At 46.8% G+C, this 20,020-nt stretch overlaps 1 protein-coding gene across 1 annotated transcript in view; it reads right to left on the bottom strand.

Moving 5' to 3' along the window:
- The window catches only part of LOC143806670 (protein spinster homolog 1-like), a 35,160-nt gene extending 15,377 nt beyond the window's left edge, over nucleotides 1–19,783 (bottom strand). Inside the window, exons 1-4 of the mRNA XM_077287466.1 lie at nucleotides 19,673–19,783; nucleotides 16,649–16,877; nucleotides 16,408–16,473; nucleotides 16,123–16,259 (exon numbers count right to left, since the gene is read on the bottom strand). Coding sequence (XP_077143581.1) covers nucleotides 16,123–16,259; nucleotides 16,408–16,473; nucleotides 16,649–16,856 — 411 coding nt within the window. The 5' untranslated portion in view covers nucleotides 16,857–16,877; nucleotides 19,673–19,783. The remainder of the gene's footprint in view (nucleotides 1–16,122; nucleotides 16,260–16,407; nucleotides 16,474–16,648; nucleotides 16,878–19,672) is intronic.
- Nucleotides 19,784–20,020: the final 237 nt, after the last annotated feature.

The following is a 20,020-nucleotide window of genomic DNA, read 5'->3' as shown; positions in this document are numbered from 1 at the left end:
GGATCTCTTTATGTTCACGTTCTACAGGGCTGATAGGCAGGGGATTTACTCCTAGATAAGTGAGTGCTGCTGGGTGGAGGGCATGGGGGGCTGACAGGATCTCTTTATGTTCACGTTCTACAGGGCTGGATAGGCAGGGGATTTACTCCTAGATAAGTGACTGCTGCTGGGTGGAGGGCATGGAGGGCTGACAGGATCTCTTTATGTTCATGTTCTACAGGACTGGTAGGCAGGGGATTTACTCCTAGATAAGTGAGTGCTGCTGGGTGGAGGGCATGGAGGGCTGACAGGATCTCTTTATGTTCATGTTCTACAGGACTGGTAGGCAGGGGATTTACTCCTAGATAAGTGAGTGCTGCTGGGTGGAGGGCATGGGGGCTGACAGGTTCTCTTTATGTTCACGTTCTACAGGACTGGTAGGCAGGGGATTTACTCCTAGATAAGTGAGTGCTGCTAGGTGGAGGCCATGGGGGGCTGACAGGATCTCTTCATGTTCACGTTCTACAGGGCTGGTAGGCAGGGGATTTACTCCTAGATAAGTGAGTGCTGCTGGGTGGAGGCCATGGGGGGCTGACAGGATCTCTTTATGTTCACATTCTACAGGGCTGGTAGGCAGGGGATTTACTCCTAGATAAGTGAGTGCTGCTGGGTGGAGGGCATGGGGGGCTGACAGGATCTCTTTATGTTCACATTCTGTAGGGCTGGTAGGCAGGGGATTTACTCCTAGATAAGTGAGCGCTGCTGGGTGGAGGGCATGGGGGGCCTGACAGGTTCTCTTTATGGTCACGTTCTACAGGGCTGGTAGGCAGGGGATTTACTCCTAGATAAGTGAGCGCTGCTGGGTGGAGGGCATGGGGGGCCTGACAGGTTCTCTTTATGGTCACGTTCTACAGGGCTGGTAGGCAGGGGATTTACTCCTAGATAAGTGAGTGCTGCTGGGTGGAGGGCATGGGGGGCCTGACAGGTTCTCTTTATGTTCACGTTCTACAGGGCTGGATAGGCAGGGGATTTACTCCTAGATGAGTGAGTGCTGCTGGGTGGAGGGCATGGGGGCCTGACAGGATCTCTTCATGTTCACGTTCTACAGGGCTGGTAGGCAGGGGATTTACTCCTAGATAAGTGAGTGCTGCTGGGTGGAGGGCATGGGGGGCTGTCAGGATCTCTTTATGTTCACGTTCTACAGGGCTGGTATGCAGGGGATTTACTCCTAGGTAAGTGAGTGCTGCTGGGTGGAGGGCATGGTAGCCTGACAGGATCTCTTTATGTTCACGTTCTACAGGGCTGGTAGGCAGGGGATTTACTCCTAGATAAGTGAGTGCTGCTAGGTGGAGGGCATGGGGAGCTGACAGGATCTCTTTATGTTCACATTCTACAGGACTGGATAGGCAGGGGATTTACTCCTAGATAAGTGAGAGCTGCTGGGTGGAGGGCATGGGGGGCTGACAGGATCTCTTTATGTTCACGTTCTACAGGGCTGGTAGGCAGGGGATTTACTACTAGATAAGTGAGTGCTGCTAGGTGGAAGGCATGGGGGGCTGACAGGATCTCTTTATGTTCACGTTCTACAGGACTGGATAGGCAGGGGATTTACTCCTAGATAAGTGAGAGCTGCTGGGTGGAGGGCATGGGGGGCTGACAGGATCTCTTTATGTTCACGTTCTACAGGGCTGGTAGGCAGGGGATTTACTCCTAGATAAGTGAGTGCTGCTAGGTGGAGGCCATGGCGGCCTGACAGGATCTCTTTATGTTCACGTTCTACAGGGCTGGTAGGCAGGGGATTTATTCCTAGATAAGTGAGTGCTGCTGGGTGTAGGGCATGGGGAGCTGACAGGATCTCTTTATGTTCACATTCTACAGGGCTGGATAGGCAGGGGATTTACTCCTAGATAAGTGAGTGCTGCTGGGTGGAGGGCATGGGGGGCTGACAGGATCTCTTTATGTTCACGTTCTACAGGGCTGGTAGGCAGGGGATTTACTCCTAGATAAGTGAGTGCTGCTGGGTGGAGGGCATGGGGGGCTGACAGGATCTCTTTATGTTCACGTTCTACAGTGCTGATAGGCAGGGGATTTACTCCTAGATAAGTGAGTGCTGCTGGGTGGAGGGCATGGGGAGCTGACAGGATCTCTTTATGTTCACGTTCTACAGTGCTGATAGGCAGGGGATTTACTCCTAGATAAGTGAGTGCTATGGTTGAGCGAAACGGATCGTTCATTTTCATAAGTCGCCGACTTTTGGCTAAGTCGGCGTCTCATGAAACCTGATCCGATCCCTGTGTGGGGTCGGCCATGCGGCACGCGACTTTCGCGCCAAAGTCGCGTTTCAATGACGCTAAAAGCGCCATTTCTCAGCCAATGAAGGTGGACGCAGAGTGTGGGCAGCGTGATGACATAGATCTCAGTCCCCACCATCTTAGAGAAGGGCATTGCAGTGATTGGCTTGCTTTCTGCCACGTCACAGGGGCTATAAAGGGGCGTTCCCGCCGACCGCCATCTTACTGCTGCTGATCTGAGCGTAGGGAGAGGTTGCTGTCGCTTCTTCAGAAGCAGGGATAGTGATAGGCAGGGTACATAAAGCTACAAACCGCTTGTGCTGTAGCGATTTCCAATGTCCAACACCACCTTTTGTTTGCAGGGACAGTGGAAGCTACATTTTTTTTTCTCAGCGCTGTCGCTCATTGGGCTACCGTAGAAGGCTCCCTGACCCTGATAGCTGCGTTGCTGTGCCTGTGTGTGTACGCCGCTGTGCAAACCAACTGCTTTTTTCAAAGCACAAATCCTGTTGTTCCTTCCTTTCTGCACAGCTATCTTGTGTGTTTGTCCACACTTTTGTGTGCAGCAGTCCTTTTTATAGCTGCCTGCCATACTTTTCTGAGATAACTGCAGGGAGATAAATATTGGCAAGTCTGCCTCCGTGCCAGTCCTGTGTGTGGCATCTGTCTTTCATTGTGTGCCACCAAAAACCAGTGTGTGATACTTGGCCTTTTTTTTTTTTTTGGTACATTCTCCCTTTTCAAAAAAAAATAAAAATTAGTGGGAGATAAATATTGGCAAGTCTGCCTCCATGCCAGTCCTGTGTGTGGCATCTGTCTCTCATTGTGTGCCACCGAAAACCAGTGTGTGATACTTGGCCTTTTTTTTTTTTTGGGGGGGGTACATTCTCCCTTTTAAAAAAAAAAAAAAATTAGTGGCAGATAAATATTGGCAACTCTGCCTCCGTGCCAGTCCTGTGTGTGGCATCTGTCTCTCATTGTGTGCCACCGAAAACCACTGTGTAATACTTGGCCATTTTTTTTTGGGGGGGGGTACATTCTCCCTTTTCAAAAAAAAAAAATTAGTGGGAGATAAATATTGGCAAGTCTGCCTCCGTGCCAGTCCTGTGTGTGGCATCTGTCTCTCATTGTGTGCCACCGAAAATCAGTGTGTGATACTTGGCCTTTTTTTTTTTTTTGGGTACATTCTCCCTTTTCAAAAAAAAATAATTAGTGGGAGATAAATATTGGCAAGTCTGCCTCCGTGCCAGTCCTGTGTGTGGCATCTGTCTCTCATTGTGTGCCACCGAAAACCAGTGTGTGATACTTGGCCTTTTTTTTTGGGGGGGGGGTACATTCTCCCTTTTCAAAAAAAAAAAAATTAGTGGGAGATAAATATTGGCAAGTCTGCCTCCGTGCCAGTCCTGTGTGTGGCATCTGTCTCTCATTGTGTGCCACCGAAAACCACTGTGTAATACTTGGCCTTTTTTTTTTTTTTTGGGTACATTCTCCCTTTTCAAAAAAAAAAAAAATTAGTGGGAGATAAATATTGGCAACTCTGCCTCTGTGCCAGTCCTGTGTGTGGCATCTGTCTCTCATTGTGTGCCACCAAAAACCAGTGTGTGATACTTGGCCTTTTTTTTGGGGGGGGGTACATTCTCCCTTTTCAAAAAAAAAAATAATTAGTGGGAGATAAATATTGGCAACTCTGCCTCCGTGCCAGTCCTGTGTGTGGCATCTGTCTCTCATTGTGTGCCACCGAAAACCACTGTGTAATACTTGGCCATTTTTTATTTTTTTTTGGGTACATTCTCCCTTTTCAAAAAAAATAAAAATTAGTGGGAGATAAATATTGGCAAGTCTGCCTCCGTGCCAGTCCTGTGTGTGGCATCTGTCTCTCATTGTGTGCCACCGAAAACCAGTGTGTGATGCTTGGCCTTTTTTTTGGGGGGGTACATTCTCCCTTTTCAAAAAAAAAATAAATTAGTGGGAGATAAATATTGGCAAGTCTGCCTCCGTGCCAGTCCTGTGTGTGGCATCTGTCTCTCATTGTGTGCCACCGAAAACCAGTGTGTGATACTTGGCCATTTTTTGGGGGGGGTACATTCTCCCTTTTAAAAAAAAAATAATTAGTGGGAGATAAATATTGGCAAGTCTGCCTCCGTGCCAGTCCTGTGTGTGGCATCTGTCTCTCATTGTGTGCCACCGAAAACCAGTGTGTGATACTTGGCCTTTTTTTGGGGGGGGGTACATTCTCCCTTTAAAAAAAAAAAAAAATTAGTGGGAGGTAAATATTGGCAAGTCTGCCTCTGTGCCAGTCCTGTGTGTGGCATCTGTCTCACATTGTGTGCCACCGAAAACCAGTGTGTGATACTTGGCCATTTGTTTTGGGGGGGGTACATTCTCCCTTTTCAAAAAAAAATAATTAGTGGGAGATAAATATTGGCAAGTCTGCCTCCGTGCCAGTCCTGTGTGTGGCATCTGTCTCTCATTGTGTGCCACCGAAAACCACTGTGTAATACTTGGCCATTTTTTTTTATTTTGGGTACATTCTCCCTTTTCAAAAAAAAAAATTAGTGGGAGATAAATATTGGCAAGTCTGCCTCCGTGCCAGTCCTGTGTGTGGCATCTGTCTCTCATTGTGTGCCACCGAAAACCACTGTGTAATACTTGGCCTTTTTTGGGGGGGAAGGGGTACATTCTCCCTTTTCAAAAAAAAAAAAAATTAGTGGGAGATAAATATTGGCAACTCTGCCTCTGTGCCAGTCCTGTGTGTGGCATCTGTCTCTCATTGTGTGCCACCGAAAACCAGTGTGTGATACTTGGCCTTTTTTTTTTTTTTTTGGGTACATTCTCCCTTTTCAAAAAAAAATAATTAGTGGGAGATAAATATTGGCAAGTCTGCCTCCGTTCCATTGCTGTGTGTGGCATCTGTCTCTCATTGTGTGCCACAGAAAACCTAGTGTGTAATGTTTTTTTTTGTTTGTTTGTTTTAAATTCTCCCTGAAAAAAAAATAGTGGGAGATTAAGATTGGCATTTCTGCTTGAGTGCCGGTCCTGTGTGTGCCATCTGTCTCAAATTATTGGGGCACAGAAAACCTATTGTGTAACATTGGGCCTGATTTTCCTTTCAGTGTCAGGCACCTATAAAGGTATATATAAATCCTACAGAATTTTGAGAACACCTTATAAGTTGTTTTACAGTAACAAATACCGTTACTTTGGTTACGTTTTGCAAACAATGAGGAAGTCTAGTGGAAGAGGTCATGGCCATGGGCGGTCATTGTCAGCTGGTAATGATGGTAGTGGTGGTGGAGCATCAGGTGGTCGTGGTAAAAGCAGTACAGCACCTAAGTCTCGAGTTGTGGAGCCAGGTTCGTTGTCTGGCTACACAAGGCCTCGAGCGCTCTCTTTTATGGGAGTAGGAAAACCACTTTTGAAGCCGGAGCAGGAGGAACAAGTATTGACTTTCATTGCTGACTCTGCCTCTAGCTCTTTCGCCTCCTCCTCGGAAAGTGCCAAATGTCAGAGCAGTGCATCGTCAGTGGATGCTCCCGGTCAGGAACAAGTCGCTTCCTTGTGTCCTTCACCCAGAACAACAGTGAAGGATGCGTCAGTCGACACCACAGGTTACTCCATGGAGCTCTTTACACATACCATTCCTGGGTTAGACAGTGAAACAGTTAACAGGCCATGCCCATTAGAAGTTGAATCGGACATGGAGTGCACAGATGCACAGCCACAGCCAGATTACTATGCTGTTCCTTTGACTCAGACCAGAACATTGCCTTCGCAGTGTACTGAGCCAGAATCAAACCCAGCGGAGACTATGGTGCCCCGTCACGAACGCTATACCACCGGCTTACACGGTGACACAGACGAAGTTGCACACGACATAGAAGAGGAGGTCATAGATGACCCAGTTGTTGACCCCGATTGGCAGCCATTGGGGGAACAGGGTGCAGGCGGCAGTAGTTCTGAAGCGGAGGAGGAGGAGCCGCAGCAGGCATCAACATCACAACAGGTTACATCTACCGGGCCCATATCTGGCCAAAAACGCATGGCAAAACCAAAACCAGTTGGAGGACAGCGTGGCCATCCGGTTAAAGAAGCTCAGTCTGCAATGCCTGAAAAGGTATCCGATAGTAGAAAGAGTGCAGTCTGGCATTTTTTTAAACAACATCCAAATGATCAGCGCAAAGTCATCTGTCAAAAATGTTCAACTACCTTAAGCAGAGGTCAGAATCTTAAAAGTCTAAATACAAGTTGCATGCATAGACATTTATCCACCATGCATTTGCAAGCCTGGACTAACTACCAAACGTCCCTAAAGGTTGCAGCACCCTCGGCCAATGAAACTAGTCAGCAACGCTACATCCCTTCCCTCACTGTAAACCCACCATTTCCCGCACCACCTGCAGTATCTGTGCAACTTTCGTCGCCAGGCCAAAGCAGTCAGGGAATCACCAGGTTTGCAGTAGGAAACACTGCATGTAGGGCACCGGCAAGAATACCATCTCCAACCCTCTCTCACTCACCCATGTCCACCGGCACCACCGCTAGTTCCACGATCTCCAGCTCTCCAGTCCAACTCACCCTACATGAGACTCTTGTTAGGAAAAGGAAGTACTCATCCTCGCATCACAGGGTTTGAACGCACACATTGCTAGACTAATCTCATTAGAGATGATGCCCTACCGGTTAGTTGAAAGCGAAGCTTTCAAAGCGCTGATGGACTATGCTGTACCACGCTACGAGCTACCCAGTCGGCACTTCTTTTCTAGAAAAGCCATCCCAGCCCTCCAACAGCATGTTAAAGACCGCATCGTCCATGCACTCAGGCAGTCTGTGACTACAAAGTTGCACCTGACAACAGATGCATGGACCAGTAGGCATGGCCAGGGACGTTACGTGTCCATCACGGCACACTGGGTGAATGTGGTGGATGCAGGGTCCACAGGGGACAGCAATATTGGGACAGTTCTGCCTAGCCCACGGTCAAGGAAAGAGTTGGCTGTAGGCGTTCGCCCCCCCTCCTCCTCTTCCTCCTCCTCATGCAGAAGCGAGAGCTCGTCCACAGACCGCAGTCGCACATCCACTCCATCCGCAGCTGCCACTGTTGCACACCAGGTATGCCATTATGGGACGGCTAGTGGCAAGCGTCAGCAGGCTGTATTGGCAATGAAGTGTTTGGGCGACAACAGACACACCGCGGAAGTTCTGTCCGAGTTCTTGCAGAATGAAACTCAGTCATGGCTGGGCACTGTACATCTTGAGGCAGGCAAGGTAGTGAGTGATAACGGAAGGAATTTCATGGCTGCCATAGCCCTTTCCCAACTGAAACACATTCCTTGCCTGGCTCACACCTTAAACCTGGTGGTGCAGTGCTTCCTGAAAAGTTACCCTGCTCCTCAAAGTGCGCAGACTTTGCTCGCATATCCGCCGTTCGCCCGTACACTCCAGCCGTATGCAGAACTATCAGCGGTCTTTGAACCTTCCCCAGCATCGCCTAATCATCGACGTTGCAACAAGGTGTAACTCCACACTGCACATGCTTCAGAGACTGTGCGAACAGAGGCGTGCTGTTATGTTTTTGTGGGAGAATACACATACACGGGCAGGCAGTTGGATGGCAGACATGGAGTTGTCAGGTGTGCAGTGGTCGAAGCTACAAGACCTGTGTCAAGTCCTTCAGTGTTTTGAGGAATGCACACGGCTGGTTAGTGCAGACAACGCCATAATAAGCATGAGCATCCCCCTAATGCGTCTGCTGATGCAAAGTTTGACGCACATAAAGGAGCAGGCGTCTGCAGCCGAGGAAAAGGAAAGCCTTGATGACAGTCAGCCATTGTCTGGTCAGGGCCGTGTAGAGGACGCGGTAGCGAGCGAAGAGGAGGAGGAGGAGGACGAGGAGGATGATGGGGATGAGTACTTTTTGAATGAGGAAGCTTCTCCTGGGCCAACAGAAATTAGTGGCGTTGCAAGGCCGGGTTCTGTTTTTTTAAGGGAGACAAGTGACTTAGATTTGCCTGTAACTGCCCCTCCAACCAGCACAACCGCAGATTTGACAACTGGAACTTTGGCCCACATGGCGGATTATGCCTTACGTATCCTAAAAAGGGACACACGCATTATTAAAAAGATGAGCGATGACGATTACTGGTTGGCCTGCATCCTTGACCCTCGCTATAAAGGCAAATTGCAAAATATTATGCCACATGAGAACCTCGAACAAATCTTAGCAACCAAACAAGCTACTCTTGTAGACCGTTTGATTCAGGCATTCCCAGCACACAGCGCCGGTGATGGTTCTCACACAAGCTGCAGGGGGCTACATGGCAGAGGTGTTAGAGGTGCACAGATCAGAAGTGGCTTTGGACAGAGGGGTTTTCTGACCAGGTTGTGGAGTGATTTCGCAATGACCGCAGACAGGACAGGTACTGCAGCATCTATTCAAAGTGACAGGAGACAACATTTGTCCAGTATGGTTACTAACTATTTTTCAGCCCTTATCGATGTTCTCCCTCAACCGTCATTCCCATTTGATTACTGGGCATCAAAATTAGACACCTGGCCTGAATTGGCAGAATATGCGTTGCAGGAGTTTGCTTGCCCAGCAGCTAGTGTGCTATCAGAAAGAGTATTCAGTGCTGCTGGTTCAATATTAACCGAAAAAAGGACTCGTCTGGCTACCCAAAATGTGGATGATCTCACCTTCATTAAAATGAACCACTCCTGGATTTCAAATTATTTTGCCCCACCTTTCCCGGCTGACACCTAGCTTTCCTATAAAAAGGTCTTGCTTGTGGACTGGTCTTACTGAGTGTTCCAATCTCTTAATTTGCAGCAGCTGTTTGTCCAGCATACGACATGTTTACACCTCCCCCAATGGGAAAACTCCCACCACCGGGCCGTGGTCTCGCCACTTGGCGCAAGCACCCGTTAGTTACAGTGCTGTTTGTCAGAAGAGGTGGGTGTGCTCGCTTTTGGTCGACGGCACTGCCACTGGGTCCCTCATAGTACAATGTAGTGTCTCTGGCGGTGGTGGTGCGCACCCAACGTCAGACACACCGTTGTAACATGAGGGGCCCTGGGGCGGTACCGCCGGCCACAAGAGAGTTCCCCCCCCCAGCTCAAACTGTGCTCTACCACGTGCAAAATTATCTTGCACAGCTCCACCAATGTTTAGTCTATGCGCTGACATCATTCAATGCCTGGCACTGACAAACAATACCAATTTGTTGACATCTATGATGCTAGTTAAAGTAGTCTGGGTCAGTGTCCTATATTGACACCAGTAAATACTAATTTACTGCCAAATTACTTTGTCATAAACTCTGCAGATGAGCCCACCCCTGTACCTAAGCATGCCACCCTTTTTTTAATTATAGTTGTTTTGCGAGACATTAACATCTATTTATTTTTTTGGAGTACTAACTGTGTCAGACACTCCTTGCAATACTCCTCCACTGACCACAATGCTGCCTGTGTATCCATGTAACCGATTTAAAACTGCCATGAGCCTATTGTTTGTTATTTTAGGCCTTTGTTAGCCTGTCTACGGTCCCTACTTGCAATACTCCTCCTCCGCTGACCACAATGCTGCCTGTGTATCCATTTTACCGATTTAAAACTGCCATGAGCCTATTGTTTGTTATTTTAGGCCTTTGTTAGCCTGTCTGCGGTCCCTCCTTGCAATACTCCTCCACTGACCACAATGCTGCCTGTGTATCCATTTTACCGATTTAAAACTGCCAAGAGCCTATTGTTTGTTATTTTAGGCCTTTGTTAGCCTGTCTGCGGTCCCTCCTTGCAATACTCCTCCACTGACCACAATGCTGCCTGTGTATCCATTTTACCGATTTAAAACTGCCATGAGCCTATTGTTTGTTATTTTAGGCCTTTGTTAGCCTGTCTGCGGTCCCTCCTTGCAATGCTCCTCCACTGACCACAATGCTGCCTGTGTATCCATTTTACCGATTTAAAACTGCCATGAGCCTATTGTTTGTTATTTTAGGCCTTTGTTAGCCTGTCTGCGGTCCCTCCTTGCAATACTCCTCCACTGACCACAATACTGCCTGTGTATCCATTTTACCGATTTAAAACTGCCATGAGCCTATTGTTTGTTATTTTAGGCCTTTGTTAGCCTGTCTGCGGTCCCTCCTTGCAATACTCCTCCACTGACCACAATGCTGCCTGTGTATCCATGTAACCGATTTAAAACTGCCATGAGCCTATTGTTTGTTATTTTAGGCCTTTGTTAGCCTGTCTGCGGTCCCTCCTTGCAATACTCCTCCACTGACCACAATGCTGCCTGTGTATCCATTTTACCGATTTAAAACTGCCATGAGCCTATTGTTTGTTTTTTTAGGCCTTTGTTAGCCTGTCTGCTGTCCCTCCTTGCAGTACTCCTCCGCTGACCACAATGCTGCCTGTGTATCCATTTTACCGATTTAAAACTGTCATGAGCCTATTGTTTGTTATTTTAGGCCTTTGTTAGCCTGTCTGCGGTCCCTACTTGCAATACTCCTCCTCCGCTGACCACAATGCTGCCTGTGTATCCATTTTACCGATTTAAAACTGCCATGAGCCTATTGTTTGTTATTTTAGGCCTTTGTTAGCCTGTCTGCGGTCCCTACTTGCAATACTCCTCCTCCGCTGACCACAATGCTGCCTGTGTATCCATTTTACCGATTTAAAACTGCCATGAGCCTATTGTTTGTTATTTTAGGCCTTTGTTAGCCTGTCTGCGGTCCCTACTTGCAATACTCCTCCTCCTCTGACCACAATGCTGCCTGTTTATCCATGTAACCGATTTAAAACTGCCATGAGCCTATTGTTTGTTATTTTAGGCCTTTGTTAGCCTGTCTGCTGTCCCTCCTTGCAATACTCCTCCACTGACCACAATGCTGCCTGTGTATCCATGTAACCGATTTAAAACTGTCATGAGCCTATTGTTTGTTATTTTAGGCCTTTGTTAGCCTGTCTGTGGTCCCTCCTTGCAATACTCCTCCTCCACTGACCACAATGCTGCCTGTGTATCCATGTAACCGATTTAAAACTGCCATGAGCCTATTGTTTGTTATTTTAGGCCTTTGTTAGCCTGTCTGCGGTCCCTCCTTGCAATACTCCTCCACTGACCACACCAATGCTGCCCGTGTACCCCTGGAACCTATTTAAAAGTTCATAGAGCCTAGTTATATATTTTATTTACTATTAATAAGGCCATGAAGGACTACGCTGTACCACGCTACAAGCTAACCAGTCGACACTTCTTTTGCGAGAAAAGCCATCCCAACCCTCCACCAGCATGTAAAAGACCACATTGTCCATGCACTCTGGCAATCTGTGAGTTCAAAGGTGCACCTGATAACAGACGCATGGACCTGTAGGCATGGCCACGGAAGGTTACGTGTCCATTACGGCGCAGTGGGTTAATGTGGTGGATGCATGGTCCACAGGGGACAGCCTACTAAGTCTGTCTGCAGTCCCTAATTCAAATTGTCCTCCACTGTCTAAATCTGAGCTTCAACCTTCAGGCTCTCAAAAAGTGCTTTTGTAATCAAAAATTGGTGGTTAGGGCCTACTAACGGTGTCTGCCCCTCCCTGGTGTTTTTCCTCAACTGAATAAAGCTGAGCTTCCACCTTCTGGCTTTCGGCCTATAGTATCAGATATTAAACTGCATTTGGCCTTCAACTTTGGTTACGGCCTACTAACGGTGTCTGCCCCTCCCTGCTGTTGACCTCCACTGTATAAAGCTGAGCTTCAATCTTCTGGCTTTCGGCCTATAGTATCAGAAATTAAACTGCATTTGGCCTTCAACTTTGGTTACGGCCTACTAACGGTGTCTGCCGCTCCCTGGTGTTGTTCTCCACTGTATAAAGCTGAGCTTCAACCTTCTGGCTCTAATTTTTTTTTTTTTTTAAGTGCTGGTTGGGGCCTAATACCTCTGTTTGCTGCTCCCTGGTGTTGACCTCAACTGAATAAAGCTGAGCTTCAACCTTCTGGCTCTCATTAAGTGCTGTTTTTTAAAAAATTGGTGGTTAGGCCCTACTAACGGTGTCTGCCCCTCCCTGCTGTTGACCTCCACTGTATAAAGCTGAGCTTCAATCTTCTGGCTTTCGGCCTATAGTATCAGATATTAAACTGCATTTGACCTTCAACTTTGGTTACGGCCTACTAACGGTGTCTGCCCCTGCCTGGTGTTTTTCCTCAACTGAATAAAGCTGAGCTTCAACCTTCTGGCTCTCATTAAGTGCTGTTTTTTAAAAAATTGGTGGTTAGGCCCTACTAACGGTGTCTGCCCCTCCCTGCTGTTGACCTCCACTGTATAAAGCTGAGCTTCAATCTTCTGGCTTTCGGCCTATAGTATCAGATATTAAACTGCATTTGGCCTTCACCTTTGGTTACGGCCTACTAACGGTGTCTGCCCCTCCCTGGTGTTTTTCCTCAACTGAATAAAGCTGAGCTTCCACCTTCTGGCTTTCGGCCTATAGTATCAGAAATTAAACTGCATTTGGCCTTCAACTTTGGTTACGGCCTACTAACGGTGTCTGCCGCTCCCTGGTGTTGTTCTCCACTGTATAAAGCTGAGCTTCAATCTTCTGGCTTTCGGCCTATAGTATCAGATATTAAACTGCATTTGGCCTTCAACTTTGGTTACGGCCTACTAACGGTGTCTGCCCCTCCCTGGAGGTCAACATCCACTGTATAAAGCTGAGCTTCAATCTTCTGGCTTTCGGCCTATAGTATCAGATATTAAACTGCATTTGGCCTTCACCTTTGGTTACGGCCTACTAACGGTGTCTGCCCCTCCCTGGTGTTTTTCCTCAACTGAATAAAGCTGAGCTTCCACCTTCTGGCTTTCGGCCTATAGTATCAGAAATTAAACTGCATTTGGCCTTCAACTTTGGTTATGGCCTACTAACGGTGTCTACCGCTCCCTGGTGTTGTTCTCCACTGTATAAAGCTGAGCTTCAATCTTCTGGCTTTCGGCCTATAGTATCAGATATTAAACTGCATTTGGCCTTCAACTTTGGCTACGGCCTACTAACGGTGTCTGCCCCTCCCTGGTGTTTTTGCTCAACTGAATAAAGCTGAGCTTCCACTTTCTGGCTGTCATTAAGTGCTGTTTTTTAAAAAATTGGTGGTTAGGCCCTACTAACGGTGTCTGCCCCTCCCTGCTGTTGACCTCCACTGTATAAAGCTGAGCTTCAATCTTCTAGCTTTCGGCCTATAGTATCAGATATTAAACTGCATTTGGCCTTCAACTTTGGTTACGGCCTACTAACGGTGTCTGCCCCTTCCTGGTGTTTTTCCTCAACTGAATAAAGCTGAGCTTCCACCTTCTGGCTCTCATTAAGTGCTGTTTTTTAAAAAATTGGTGGTTAGGCCCTACTAACGATGTCTGCCCCTCCCTGCTGTTGACCTCCACTGTATAAAGCTGAGCTTCAATCTTCTGGCTTTCGGCCTATAGTATCAGATATTAAACTGCATTTGGCCTTCAACTTTGGTTACGGCCTACTAACGGTGTCTGCCCCTCCCTGGTGTTTTTCCTCAACTGAATAAAGCTGAGCTTCCACCTTCTGGCTCTAATTATTATTATTATTTTTTTTTTTTAATTGCTGGATGGGGCCTAATACCTCTGTTTGCTGCTCCCTGGTGTTTGTCCTCATCTGAATAAAGCTGAGCTTCCACCTTCTGGCTCTCATTAAGTGCTGTTTTTTTAAAAATTGGTGGTTAGGCCCTACTAACGGTGTCTGCCCCTCCCTGCTGTTGACCTCCACTGTATAAAGCTGAGCTTCCACCTTCTGGCTTTCGGCCTATAGTATCAGATATTAAACTGCATTTGGCCTTCAACTTTGGTTATGGCCTACTAACGGTGTCTGCCCATGCCTGGTGTTTTTCCTCAACTGAATAAAGCTGAGCTTCCACCTTCTGGCTCTCATTAAGTGCTGTTTTTTAAAAAATTGGTGGTTAGGCCCTACTAACGGTGTCTACCCCTCCATGGTGTTTGTCCTCAACTGAATAAAGCTGAGCTTCAACCTTCCGTCTCTCATTAAGTGCTGTTTTTTTAAAAATTGGTGGTTAGGCCCTACTAACGGTGTCTGCCCCTCCCTGCTGTTGACCTCCACTGTATAAAGCTGAGCTTCAGTCTTTAGGCTTTTGGCCTATAGTATCAGATATTAAACTGCATTTGGCCTTCAACTTTGGTTACGGCCTACTAACGGTGTCTGCCCCTCCCTGGTGTTTTTCCTCAACTGAATAAAGCTGAGCTTCCACCTTCTGGCTCTCATTAAGTGCTGTTTTTTTAAAAATTGGTGGTTAGGCCCTACTAACGGTGTCTGCCCCTCCATGGTGTTTGTCCTCAACTGAATAAAGCTGAGCTTCAACCTTCTGGCTTTTGGCCTACAGTAGCCTACAGTAGCAGATATTAAACTGCATTTGGCCTACTAGTGTGTTTGGGCCCTTAAAACAGTGTCTGCTGCTCCTGGGTTTGCTACTCCACTCAACAAAGCAATGCCGCCTGTTTAGTCCTGTTACCAATTTTGAACTGCATTTAGCCTACTTTATTCTTTGGCCCTATATCTGCTCCCTCCTCATCCTGCCCATTGCCCAGCCACTGCTAGATGAGTCTGCTGGTACATTGACCTAGACCACTACATTCCCCTTGCACTCTACTACATTCCCCTTGCACTCTACACAGCCAGAATCGGACCCTGCTGAAAGTAAGGTTCCCCTTCCCGCATGTTATAGGTTCCCCTTCCCGCATGTTATACCACCTTACACAGGGACAAAGAGGAAGGTGCAGATGAAAGTGCAGGTTCCTTCATCAGGTGGGGGGGGCATACTCGTTGGCGACGTCACTGGCACAGGGCCCCTCAGAGTACGAGTAATGCATTGACTTGCATTGGGTTTCGTGTTTCAGTCGATCCCCGACTTTTAGCGATAATCGGCCGACTGCACTCGACTCGACTCTGGACAAAGTCGGGTTTCACAAAACCCGACTCGATCTTAAAAAAATGAAAGTCGCTCAACCCTAGTGAGTGCTGCTGGGTGGAGGGCATGGGGGGCTGACAAGTTCTCTTTATGTTCACGTTCTACAGGGCTGATAGGCAGGGGATTTACTCCTAGATAAGTGAGTGCTGCTGGTTGGAGGGCATGGGGGGCCTGACAGGATCTCTTTATGTTCACGTTCTACAGGGCTGGTAGGCAGGGGATTTACTCCTAGATAAGTGAGTGCTGCTGGGTGGAGGGCATGGGGGGCTGACAGGATCTCTTTATGTTCACGTTCTACAGGGCTGGTAGGCAGGGGATTTACTCCTAAATAAGTGAGTGCTGCTGGGTGGAGGGCATGGGGGGCTGACAGGATCTCCTTATGTTCACGTTCTACAGGGCTGGTAGGCAGGGGATTTACTCCTAGATAAGTGAGTGCTGCTAGGTGGAGGGCATGGGGGCTGACAGGTTCTCTTTATGTTCACGTTCTACAGGACTGGATAGACAGGGGATTTACTCCTAGATAAGTGAGTGCTGCTGGGTGGAGGGCATGGGGGGCTGACAGGATCTCTTTATGTTCACGTTCTACAGTGCTGGATAGGCAGGGGATTTACTCCTAGATAAGTGAGTGCTGCTGGGTGGAGGGCATGGGGAGCTGACAGGATCTCTTTATGTTCATGTTCTACAGGGCTGGTAGGCAGGGGATTTACTCCTAGATAAGTGAGTGCTGCTGGGTGGAGGGCATGGGGGGCTGACAGGATCTCTTCATGTTCACGTTCTACAGGGCTGGTAGGCAGGGGATTTACTCCTAGATAAGTGAGTGCTGCTGGGTGGAGGGCATGGGGGGCTGACAGGTTCTCTTTATGTTCAGTTTACCTCATTGGGAATGAAGGACAGGCCGATAATTATGGCTGACCAGAGAGCCATTCCTATACACACAATGTGTTTCCTGCTCCAGCGGTCTCCCAGGTATCCATAGAATAGTCCAAACAAAGCACTGCTGGCTGTGAATACTAAAATGGGAAGGAAAAAACAAGAGGTCAATAAAAACATTTCTATATTATTGCATTTTGTTATATTTGAGGATTATTTAGACGGTTTCACTTAAATACTTCTCACGTCCTCCTCACTTTAGAATAAGATTTTATGTTGAAATTTTACCTAGGTTTATAAGGCCGGATTTACTGTCATCTATCTTAAAGGCGGCTTGCAGGTAAGGCATCGCTCCTGTCAGAACAAAAAGAGGAACACAAGTGATTACTGTAATGAGAGAAGTGTAGGAACAGACGTCACAGCAAGTAACGAGCCGTCTCGTTGGCCATGAAGGTTTGTTCCCTTTTACGTTGCGGTTAGGGGCCTTATACAACTTGCCCCCTGACATAACCCGTGTATCCCTACCTACCTGCGACTGTGAAGGTAGCCATGGTGATGACTAAATACATGAAGGTTAGAATGCCTACGGTGATGAAGGATCGGGTGACGGAAACTCCAGTCCGCTCGTGCAGGTCCTGCGTTTCGCCGTTCTCATCCTTTTCTTCAATGTCAATGCCTTTTTCCACATCATCAGATGGAATTGGCATTTTTTGGGTGGAATTGCAGAGAGATGCCATGTTCACAGAGCCCTGCAAACACTGGAGAAAAACACAAGAAATAAAAATATTACATTAATCTCAGTCTGTGGTGCGGAAATTCAGTGTAATGCAGTACATAGTATAATAAGCAAAGAATAATAAGTTAAAGTTCCCTAAGGGGATTAAAAAATAATGTAAAAATCAATAATTCTATAGGGAAATCTATATCTGTCCCACTATCATCATCTGCAGGTCGTGAGTTCCACTGGGAAAGACCCCCATAACTCTTTAGACTAAGTTCAGAAGTACCTTTCTCTCTCTCCACCGGAGGGCGCTGATAATAAGAAATAATTACCGCTTTCTATAACAGATTGTGCAACACACAATAGAAAGTGGCTCAGGCCGTCGCCCATAGGTAGACGCAGGGACCGCCAATTGTGACATCATCAGTGCGTCACCGGGGGTTCTAAGCCACTGTGATGTCATCGTATTCTACATTCCTAATTGGAGGTGTTTGCTAATATTACTACACCTGCCGCATATTGGGATTTAATTACATAGTCTCCTCCTTTTTTATTATTATTATTATTATTATTATTCACAGCTCCTTCTCTCTATCACATAGTCCTCTCTTATTAGATATAAAATGACTGCTCATGGGGCGGCATCTGAACAGAAGACCAGTCCATCAGCTCCTCCATCAGGACAGAAGCTTTCCCATGCTCAGGGCCGGCGTTAGGGCCAGGCAGACTAGGCAGCTGCCTGGGGCCCCCACTCCCTTGGGGGCCCCCAGCATCTACAGCAGAAGCTTCACTGATAATAGCATTATCAGTGAAGCTTCCGAGTAGAGACTGGTTAAGGACCTGTAGTGACATCACGATCAGGTGACCTGCCATGTGACCGTGATGTCACCACAGGCCATGTACTCTGGGAATGTTTGTAGCAGTAAAATAGGAGCCTGCAGTGAAGCACAGGAGCAGCGGCCACTGAACCTCCCCCATCAGCGTGATAGAAGTGCTCATTGGCCAGCGCCCTGTCCTGCTGAACGGAGCCTCTGAGGGGAAGGGAGAGAGACCCAGCACCAGTAACAACCTGAGCCAGCAGATAAGTAAAGAGCACCCGTCCCACTGTGTGTGCTGCTCCTGGTGACGATGGCTCCTGTCCTGCTGTCAGCAACTCCTGCTCTTGTCGGCAGTCCCAGCAGAGGAGAGGGCAGGAAGGTGTCTGCTGGGAGCAGGAGGAGCTGCATCTGATAGTGTGCATCATCTCATTCCCTCCAGCATAAAGGTGTGTGTGTGTGTGGTGTGTATAGCGTGTGTCATGTGTAGTGTGTGCTTATGTGAATCACATGTATCAAATGAGCATTTGTTGTGCTGCATGTGTGTGCCGTGTATGTGTGTGTGTATAAGTGTGTCTTTGCTTGCCGTGTGTGTGTGTGTGTGTGTGTATGTATGTATATATATATATATATATATATATATATATATATATATATAATGTGTGTATCTATGTGTATATATATGTGAGTGTATGTATCTGTGTATAAATACGTGCCATGTATGTGTATAAATGCGTGCCATGTATATATTTGTGTGTATAAGTGCGTGCCATATGTGTGTGTAAAATATATATATATATATATATACGCTATGTATGTGTGTATGTATAAGAATGCTATGTATGTGTCTGTGTATAAGTGCATGCCATATATATGTGTGTGTGTATATAAGTGTGTGCCGTGTATGTGTGTATACGTGCGTGCCATGTACATGTATGAATGTGTGTATAAGTGTGTGTGTGTATAAGCATGTGTCATGTGCGTGTGTGTTTAATTGTGTGTGTGTGTGTGTATATATATATATAATTTTTTGCATTATTCTATATAAACATACAGTGATCGTGTGTGTGTTCCATGCACATTTTAAAATAATGGTTGAACAGACTAGAGTGTGTGTGTGTGTGTGTGTGTGTGTGTATATATATATAGACACACACACACACACAGCCCTGCTGCTTATAGCATGATACTATATGGGGACAGATTGATCTACTAGTGTTCTGTCCCCATCATTCGATTCGTCCTCAGACGATGTAAAGAGGCCGAGAAACAAGAGCCAAACGACAATATGTATGTGAGCATTGGGGGCCTCATTTTAAACTTTTGCCTAGGGCCCCACTTTGTCTAAAACCGGCCCTGCCCATGCTCCATCACCCGTCATTCCATTACATTATCTAACAAGAGAGGACGGAATGTAATAAAACACAAAGATTCCAAGAGAATCCAACATGTAAAGTACAGGGGAGGGCGCCATGTAACACTATTCATCAAAAAAGGAAGGGGGCCCAGACACATTCTAGAATAGGGGCCCCGAGCTGTCAGCGTTCACCCCTGGACACAATCATGTATATTTATATATGTATATGCACATATACTCTCATGCTGACCTATATGTATACAAACATGCACTTTCACAAGTATAGCGACAGAAACATACTAACGTAAGATAATAGCTGTGTATCAGTGGTGAAGCACTACAAATCCCATATCTACCTATCTATCTAATTTTTTTCCATTTTCAGCATAATATAACGTAAAATGAAGTTGTTCTTCAAAACAACAACTCATCTTCCAAAAAAACGAGCTTTCACCTGACTGTGGGATAGGAGAAATGAACACGAGGAGGAAATATTGACCTTGCTCTAAGAAGGGTTAATGGTGATTTATAAGAAAGTGTCTGTACTGTTATTGGGGATAATTCTATAGGGAAATCTATATCTGTCCCTCTATCACCATCTGCAGGTCGTGTCCCCCCGGGAAAGACCCCCATAACTCATTAGACTAAGTTCAGACGTACCTTTCTCTCTCTGTCCACCGGAGGGCGCTGATAATAATAAATAATTATCGCTTTCAGAATAATAATCGCTTTCTATAACAGATTTTGCAACACACAACTCGTGACTGCAACACACACTAGAAAGTGACTAGGCTCAGGCCGTCGCTCGTAGTTTTATACCTGGGCCGATTGTGACATCATCAGCGTGTCACCGAGGGTTCTACGCCATTGTGATGTCATCATGCAGTGCATGTACAGTACATACAGTCAAAACTGGACATTTCTGCAAGAAATCCGCATGCGGTTTTTCATGTTTTTTTGCGTGTTTTTGACGCGTTTTTTTCCGGAGCTTCCCAATGCATTAAATAG

This window comes from Ranitomeya variabilis, chromosome 2 (assembly GCF_051348905.1).
Source record: "Ranitomeya variabilis isolate aRanVar5 chromosome 2, aRanVar5.hap1, whole genome shotgun sequence".
NCBI classification, from domain to species: Eukaryota; Metazoa; Chordata; class Amphibia; order Anura; family Dendrobatidae; genus Ranitomeya; species Ranitomeya variabilis.
Note: the sequence above shows the minus strand (reverse complement) of the source record. Positions and strands in the feature narration are given on the sequence as shown.